The sequence below is a fragment of the Brienomyrus brachyistius genome, chromosome 4 (assembly GCF_023856365.1).
Source record: "Brienomyrus brachyistius isolate T26 chromosome 4, BBRACH_0.4, whole genome shotgun sequence".
NCBI lineage: Eukaryota > Metazoa > Chordata > Actinopteri > Osteoglossiformes > Mormyridae > Brienomyrus > Brienomyrus brachyistius.
The window spans coordinates 26,382,586-26,391,587 of NC_064536.1; the positions used below are offsets into that span (position 1 = coordinate 26,382,586).

Sequence of the window (9,002 nt, forward strand, 5' to 3'; positions counted from 1 at the left end):
CGTCACTCAGCGACGGCTTCTCCGCACTCAGATCCACACCGGGGAGGGGGTGTTGCCGAAATCTGACCTCTCCCCAGACGCCCCCCAGGCGAGAGACATGTAAGGGTGACTGGAGGTGGGGTTAGGGTTAGCGGCCTTGCAATTAAGCCCCGGCTTCCGCAGGAAACAAAAGCCAGATGAGTTAATAATGATGGCCAACAACATGCACTGGGGGGCTCCTGGCTGTGAGCGAACGAAGAAAAAAACACACATTCACATGCTCCGAGGATCCGGAACGCTGCCTCCGGCTTGCTGCTGGCCGCACTGATAACACACACACACACACACACACACACACACAAAACCCCCAGATGAGGCGCCAGAAAAGGCAGCGTCATCATCATCATCATCATCATCATCCTACTGCCCGTCGTTTCTGACGGAACAGGGAAGCTTACAGACTCTCGAGAAGGCTGGCGGCACATAACCTCAGCAGCGCGAGATGAACGAGAGGGTCATGATGGGAATGTTAAAACGGCGAGCTGGGGGCAGCGGTTGGCGAGAGGAGGGGAGGGGGACGCCTCAACAACACCAAATGGCTCCGCCCCCCTCATGCCTCTGCACAAATTAAGGTGAGGGGGTGTTTAATCTGAAGAACTGCAATGGTCTGCGTGCAAAGAGAAACCCCCTTTCACCACTGCGACTCGTCGCCGGACTAATTATCTACTTAACTGCAGCGCTTGACTGTTACTATAATGGCGATGAGGTTTCTCTCTACTTTTAAGTCAGGAAGGCACTGCATCGACACCGTTAGCAGCCCCCCACTACTGGGGAGGAGGGTATCATGCGACACACACACACACACACACACACACAATCACCCAAACATTTTTCCGGCACGGTGAGCAAATTAAAGACTTAAGTACATAATTTAAGTAGTTCAATTAAAATGCGAGTTAAAAGCAGACCTACCAATCTGGTTTGAATTTAAGGGCAGGATGGGGCTTGGAGAGCCGGGTCCAAAAGGCAGTGGTGCCAACATGGGTCAGAACACAAACAGCAGTTTAAAACACCTTGTGGGCGGGGCGGAGCGAAACACCATTATTCTACTGAACCACAGTCAGCTTATGAAAGAGAGAGAGATGAGTGAATGGACCTCTCCCCTGTCAGAGAGCTCCAGCCGACAGGACAGCAGCTCAGCCAATCAGAAAGGGGTGGAAGCGATCTGGAACTAAACAGCCTGCGCCAACTCTAACACGCAAGCAAAATTAAGGGGGGGTGGGGGAGATACAGGCGATGGGGCAGGTGATGAGTGCAGAGAAAGACTGCGAGGCAAGCAGCAGGAGAGAAGACAGATTTTTCATTTCCAGCTTCATGTTTATTAAGCTGAAACAGGCAAGGTGGGGTGGGGGCAGAGGAGATTAATCAGCTACAAGCTGATCATCAGCCCGGGAGGGAAACACACCACCCCCCCCACCACACACACCCAACCTGCCGCTCCAGTAACCACAGCATGTCTTACGGCAGCAAACTGTCACGTCCCGCGGAGACAGGAGATGGGGGTGACGGGCCACATCACGGGCACCTTGGACAGCGTGTGGCAGTTCCTTAAACATTGGTCCTGTGATGTCACATTCAATCCAGACCCCCCCGTAGATCACACCTGACCCAGATCAGCTGTTTCAGCACCTGGTACTGAAGTCTTGGCACTCTCGTGTTTCCAGTCCAATCAAAGGTACCCACTAAACATGAGGACACACCCACCCAGCTAACAAGCCCCACCCCCTCCAAAGGCTCCTCCTAATCCTGCACTTCCGCCTTGTACTGCTGATGGAGCTGCAGCACGTCGTCCTGAGACACTCGCTCCCATCCCTGGCTGTGCACGTGATACAGGTTGACCACGCCTCCGCTGTAGGCATCCCGGTAGGTAGCCTGGTAGATGGCGCGTCGACCCAGCTCGCAGGCCTCCTCCACGCTCAGCTCGGGCCGCAGGCCACTGTCCACAACGCCGTAGGCGTACATGGAGCCCGAGCCCACGGCGAACAGGTCCCCTCCCACGCGGTTCCCCTCCGAATCCACGTAGTACAAACCTGTGAGAAAAGAGGGCGGGGCAATTAGAACAAAGGACTCCAACTCCCATAATTCATTGTAGAAGCCCCAAGCAATTACAAAACAATCTACACACTTCAATTAATTTACTAAATAACTACACTTAATTTACTTAATAGGACCCCTCGGTCTGTATTACATGGGATGTCTGAAGGTGTAGCGACTTAATCTGTAATTTACAGGGAGGGCGCTCGATAACCAATGAAAATCTAAAACACAACGACCCCCGAAGGCCACAAGGTAGCAGAAATAACAAACCCTCATCCAGTGTGTGTGTGTGTGTGTGTGTGTGTGTGTGTGTGTGTGTGTGTGTGTGTGTGTGTGTGTGTGTGTGTGTGTGTGGGGGGGGGGGGGGGGGGGGGTACGACACCCCCACCTATCAGGATGCTTCCATCCCAGTTCCAGAAGCCTCCATCCGTCCTAGATTTAAGCACAGACTAGCACTGCCCCCCTCCCCGTCAGCAGCAAGCTGCCAGCTAGGCTTTAAAGCTGTGCTCTACTGGCACTAATCTGCTCATGCACAGCACCTCCAGAACCCATGGGCCCCGCCCCGGAGGACCTCGGGTTCGAATTGCCCCCGCAGACGGGAAGTGGGACATCTTGTTCACCCGAAATGTCACGCCGGGCCGTCAGCAGGACTGCAGAAAGATGCAGACATGGCAGAAAGCTCCGGCAGACAGCTCGCTCACTCGCTCATCTCCCTTCTACTCGAAGATCGCTCATCTCCGCCCCCCGCAATCGTGACAGTTACCGCTGCTCGGACGCATTTCCGTGCTTCCCTTCCGGAACGCTATATCGCCCGTCACCCCGGTTACTTGCCGTTAATCTCGAGCCATTGATTCCACTTCTGTCCATGGTCTCACAGACTCCATCCGCTACGGCCGGCCACGGGATGCCACAGTCACAATAACGATCCACTTTATGACCGCCATCCATCTGACCCGTGCCATCATAAAAAATCCCCCGTCCCCCATTCAAACTGCCGCCAACATGACCAAGACAGTCAGATAATTCTACATTCCAGAAGCCTGTTCTGACTCATTAAGAGGCATCCGTTAACTAATTTATTAGCTAGCATAGGTGATACCCACCCCCACTCCAATGTACGTTGCGGTTGGCTCCATCGCAGCATGTACACGCCTCATCTATACCCACCACTCATTCGTCTATGACCCCAGGCAAACTGGCCTGTTTCGGAGGAATGAATTCCCCATTACGGCACTACCCACATTCTGCCCGTGACAGATGACACGCTTGGGGCTCCCCCTGGTGGTGGGAGCGGGCAGTGCACGCACAGCCACAGCTCTTGCAGAGGTCCCACCGCGAAGATCCTCACCACAGAAATGCCAAACGCAGTAAATCTCAGCGTGCGCCAGGACTCCTCCTCCACCCCGTCATGTCAAACTACAGCAGCGGCAAGCAGGGACACAAATAAAACTGATGCGAACCATCTGTATGGCGCCCCAGCGACACCACCATGCTGCTCTGCCAGGAAAGCCGTGGGCTGACAGGCCGGGCTGAAGATGGCCACACTGTCAGCTACTGTGAGCCCTAGACAGGGCTTACAGGGGAAGGAATCCGCACTGAATTTCACATGCTGCAGTACCAGGTACGCCAGGCAGGGGGAGCACATAAGCACAATCACACCTTTCCCTTGTTTCTGGGAGCATCCCGTTGGCCTCAACCCAAGTAATTAGTAATTCCTAAGCACACTCCGACGAAAGAGAGAAAAGACTGTGCAAGTCCATTTTTGAGGGTCACTATATTGTAATACTTAACTTACATGGTAGGGGGCACACAAGAGTACGAGTGCACGCATGCACACACACACACACACCTTTCCATCCCGTCGATCACACACACAATCCAAAACGACGGCTAAGAGCCGTAAGAAGATGCAAGCAGGTATGTGGGAGGGCGGCAGCTCACCCGGGCCCCTCTTGTCCCAGCCGCACACCATGGTGCCCATGCTGAGCCCCATGCCCTTGTACTGGTACACCATGTTGGCCAGCAGCTTGGACGCGGCCGCCACCGAGATGCGCTCCTTGTTGCGCAGCTCATACACGCGGCACTGCCGCGCCAGCAGCCGCTCCCAGAAGCTGCAGTCCGCTGCGCCGCCCGCCATGGTGCCCAGCAGGTACGGGTTGATCTCGATCACCTTCTTCACCGTCTGCGAGGCGATGTAGGAGCCGGCCGTGGCCCGCGAGTCCACCGCCACGATCACACCATGCTGGAACTGGGGGGGTGGGGGGGGGGGGTTATTTCCCATTTGCATAAGCACATGTACATTAGAATTTTCTCTCTAAATTTCTGCATTTCCCACCTTGATTGCCTTTTGAGAGAGACTTTATATACACACAGCTGAGAATGAGGCTTGGCGTCTGAGCACAGGGTCATACCATTTAGCCAGCGCCCCTACAGCATTGTGGGGGGGTTAAGCGCGTTGCTACAGGGCCCAACAGAGACAGGACTATTCTGTCAAGGATGGGAATTGAACCAGAGACCTTCTAATCAGGGGTACAGAAGCCTAACTCACTGAGTTACACATTCACTGGGGGGGGGGCAAGAAAGAGGAGTAATATCTGATGGGGGGTGGGTGGTTTATCTCTGAAAATACCATACAGCAGAAAACATGCCAGTGAGTGGACTGGAGTCACAGCGAGTCAGTGTGCTTTGCCTAAAACTGAGACACGACCAAAGGAGAGAAAGCATGCGGCCGTCCCACACACGCGGATCAGCTGTGCAGACTAATCGTGCCATAGCAGTGCTACCCAGGGGGGCATTAATCAGACACTCATACACGTTCCGCTCCCTGGAGTGGACAAGACAGCCACGTTCACCCGAAAAGGTGAGCAGAACCACAGAGTCCTATGGGAATCAACCGCCACTAATTAACAGACAATCTGGAGACATTCTCCTGCTTGCTGCTACCTCCTGGGAACACGCTGAACTCCAAAACCCAAAACGCTGGCTTTAAAGCGTGGAGAGCAGGAACACCGGGCAGAGTGGGGGGGGAGACTGATCGCAATTTCGACACCATTATTTCCAGATCATTTCTCACCGCATGCTTGTAAACAAGCCTCCCCCAGCCACACATTCATAGGTCAAAAATCACACTGATCCATCTGCAGGAGAAGCACATTACGTTACACAGACAACCCAACTCGATATAATGTCTATGGGGAGGCCACATTCTCCATGGCAACGTACGCTCTGTGTAATTGGATCCCATAACCACCTGATCACTTTCCAAGCTTATTCTGTAAGGAAAGTAAAGAAAGAGCAGGCACATTCACGCTGACCTGGGGGCGTGCACTGATTCCATTTCATTATGGGATTTTTTACAGATGAAAGAATCACTAAATACACGAAAGACTGTATGAACTCAATGCTCAATCGCTGTTCATTTGGCTCACAGCTGGATTTATGAAGCAATCACATTGGTTTTGTTTATTCGGGGAGTTAATGAGTTGTGCTTCGTCAACACTGGCATCTAACATCAGATCCAATGGATAATGATGAGAGAAGCCTGAAGAATCGCTGGCTATTCCCTGCTATGTTTATTATTTTATATTTATTAAGAATCCTGCAGCCCTCCCCTTGCCCATTACTAGCCAATAAATGCTGCCCTGGAACGTTAACCCAAAGGGCTCGGCCTTAAAAAGGTCAGCCTTCTGGTTATCTGTACATGTCCTTAATCACTCACACCATCTACCATCCCAAGTCCATAAAAAACCACAGACATTGATTTTTTTTTTTTTTTTTTTTTACTCACTAGGACAATTGTTAAAAGAATATATCATTGTGAGTGATGTGCCGGGTAGAAATCTGAATTACACTGATCAAGAAGCCCAAATAAATCACAGCGAAGGGAAACAAAAACCGGTAAAAATAAGAATAAGGGCAAGATTGCATTAATTTACGTGGCGATTGTTACTGCGTTTCTCTGTAATTAGAAACTGACAGTAAGTCAACTATAAAACAACTAAGCGTTCAATTAAAAAAAATCATTAGAAAGAATTAATGGAAATAAAAGGAGCAGCGCTCGGGGGATTGTGGGGCGGTACCTCCATTCAGAACAAAGGCACCGTGACGCTGCAAGAACCAGACCCAGCAAAAAATACTAATCAAGCTGGTTATCGTGCACAAGTAACCAAGTTAAGCACACCGCGCGGGAGTCAGGCGCGGGTTCGGGGTCCCGAGGGCTGTGGGTGGATGCTACTACTCACTTTAAAGGCCAGAGTCGTGGTCCCATGGAGGAACTCGATCTTGGACTCCGGGGCCGCTTCGTCACCGGTGTAAGGCGGCGCTCTTACGTCGAAGCTCAGCCCGTCGCCCGAAACCGAGCTGAAGCCCAGCCCGGTTCGACCCACGCTGAAACCAGCCCCGATAGACCCGGCATCAGAACCGAAAAGCCCCAGAGACTCTCTGCTCAGGATGCTACTGAGAGCCATGTCTGCAGAAGCGAGCTCGAGCGGCCTTTTCCAAACAGGAACTAAGAGGGCAGCCCGCTGGAACCGGAGCAGACGCTTTCCCGAGAGCTCCCCCTAGTGAAGGACTCACACGCATGTCGTCCCCGCAGCTGCGATTAACGGGGCGGTTTTGCATGAATAATAACTGAGTAGTTGCAGAATAAGGTGAGGCAAATGTGATAAAACGCTGATTCATTATGATAATGGGGGCTTCTGAGCATGGAAATGAGATTAAATTCCGTACAGAGTTAGATTGTTCCGCAACTTCAATGTGAATAAAGTTATACCGGAGCCGAGCATTTAGAGAAATTATTAAAAACATGCAAATACAGTGGTAGCGGAACTCACATTTAAATACAGCTATATCACTGAATTCTAACCCATTAAAATGATATACTTAGTTAAATGTTTTCTGCATTTGTCCCACCATCGCCTGCTAAATCCTGTTTGTTTTCTCCAGTCTGTATATTTTTAACATCCATCTTTCTATTGACTTCCTTTCCTCCCCTCCTCCTGTCCCTCTCACCTTCTTGTGCCTATTTTCTCTCCTCCACTCTCCCCCTCTCCCTCCTTCTCTCCTCCACCCTCTCCCTCTCTCTCTCCTTCTCTCTATAGTACTCCTCCTTCAGGTCCTCTCTCGCCCGCCGTCTCCAGCCACGTGCAGTGATGTGGAAGAGGTCCACGCAGTTCCCGGAGTATGCGTCCCGGTGCGTGGCCCTGAACACGGCCTCCCGGGCCAGGGAGCACGCCTCCGGTACGCTCAGCTCCCAGCGATGCCCCGCGTCCAGCACGGAGTAAGCGTAGGGGGAGCCGGAGCCCACAGAGAAGAGCCCACCCTTCAGCAGAGTGCCGTCGCTGCACACGTAGCAGAGCCGGGGGCCCGGGGCCCAAGCTGGGACTCTGGCTGCAGCAGCTGGTGAGGTGCCGCTCTCATTGGCAGATCCTCCATCCTGGGTTCCCTCTGCTGCTGTGGTGGGTGGACCACCTGGTGCCCTATCAACATTTCCGCCCACTGACTTCCTACCTATTTCACGGGATGCACTGCTCGCCTCTCCTGCTCCCGAATCTGTAGGAAGGGCCAGTGTCTGGTCAGGATTGCCCATATTTTGGGTCCACCCACCTTTTCTCAGGCCGGTTTGCTCCAGGGAAGAATCCCTGCCACCCAACTTGTCCTCTGTACCCCCTTCAACCTCGCCATCCCAGCCGCACAAGGTGGCTGCCACACAAAGCTCGGTGCCCTTGAAGGGGTGCAGCATGTGCGAGAGCAGCTTAGCGCTGCCCCCTACTGTCAGGCGCCGGCGGTGGCGCAGCTGGTAGAGGCGGCACTCGCGGGCCAGGATGCGCTTCCAGAGTGCACAGTCGGCAGATGTGCCTGAAGTGGTGCCCACCATGTGCGAGTGCACAGGCAGGACTTTGTGCGAGGCGGGGCAGGCGACGAGGCCACCGCAGCTGGATCGGGTGTCGGCCGCGGCGATGGCCCCACCCTGGAAGGCAAAGGCCAGTGTGGTGGTGCCGTGGGACAGCGGGAAGGGTAAAGGGACAAAAGGACTGGGAGGGACAGGTGAGGAGAGCAGAGGAATGGACACAGGAAGACAGGAGGGTGACAATGGAGTAGGAGACTGGAAAAGCGGAGGGTGGCTTGGTAGTGTGTTGGAGGCAATCTGGCCAAAATTAATAGGGCTTTGGCTGAGGTAGTCCAATACCGGTACATAGAGCTCCAGTGCATTCCCACTGGTTTTTCCAAAATCATACATGCTGCTTCCGATTCCCCTCTGAATGTGCAAAATGGTATCTCCCACTGGCAAGGACAGCAAGGCTGGAGTGTTCCATCTGGGGTAAGCAGGGGTGTCGTGGAAACCGCACACATCTTGTAAAGCCATCGCAAACACAGGAGTAGACGTCTGATTGCTGAGAGAACTGAAGATGATACGATATGACTCTCCCGAACTCCCTAAACTGCTGGATAGTTTCCCTATCTAGAACAAGTCAATTCAATAAAACAACATCATTGCATTTGCCTGGTTATATCGAAGGACGAAGTACTGTAACTCCACTACTCTTTGCTCGAGGTCCGAAATAAATCGAAAGAATGATGAAAGCCAGATCTTATATACCCTTCATGTCTGCCGTCTCCAACTACCGCGACGCAATATGATCTCAGCGCTTTTACTGCGCCCTTACAGACGCTCGAAAGCGTCGAGTTAGTGATTTCACTGAAGCCAATCGATGAAACTGCTCTTCAAAACTTGCCTTCATGATGATAAAACTGCTCTTCAAAACTTGCCCTGATGATGAGTTTACTTCTGTGTGTGGATGTGAGTGTGTAAGCGAGTAAATTGTACATGTAACACCCTGTGGCAATGCCAACAATAATCATACGCATGCATTTTATAATTTAGGATTAATTGATTCATCTCTGTTTATGTACTGGTTTTTTTTAAT

The 9,002-nt window shown here is 52.3% G+C and overlaps 2 protein-coding genes across 2 annotated transcripts; both read right to left on the bottom strand.

Moving 5' to 3' along the window:
• Positions 1 to 1,335: 1,335 nt before the first annotated feature.
• LOC125740098 (proteasome subunit beta type-5-like) lies at positions 1,336 to 6,628 on the bottom strand. Its single transcript, XM_049010850.1, has 3 exons — positions 6,318 to 6,628; positions 4,018 to 4,324; positions 1,336 to 2,069 (listed from the first exon to the last, which is right to left on the bottom strand). The coding sequence occupies exons 1-3, from the start codon at positions 6,540 to 6,542 to the stop codon at positions 1,780 to 1,782; spliced, it is 822 nt and encodes a 273-aa protein (XP_048866807.1). The 5' UTR covers positions 6,543 to 6,628; the 3' UTR covers positions 1,336 to 1,779.
• A 468-nt stretch (positions 6,629 to 7,096) lies between these two features.
• Positions 7,097 to 8,963, bottom strand: LOC125740092 (proteasome subunit beta type-11-like). Its single transcript, XM_049010835.1, has 2 exons — positions 7,723 to 8,963; positions 7,097 to 7,527 (listed from the first exon to the last, which is right to left on the bottom strand). Exons 1-2 carry the CDS (start codon positions 8,438 to 8,440, stop codon positions 7,097 to 7,099), a joined length of 1,149 nt encoding a protein of 382 aa, XP_048866792.1. The 5' UTR covers positions 8,441 to 8,963.
• Positions 8,964 to 9,002: the final 39 nt, after the last annotated feature.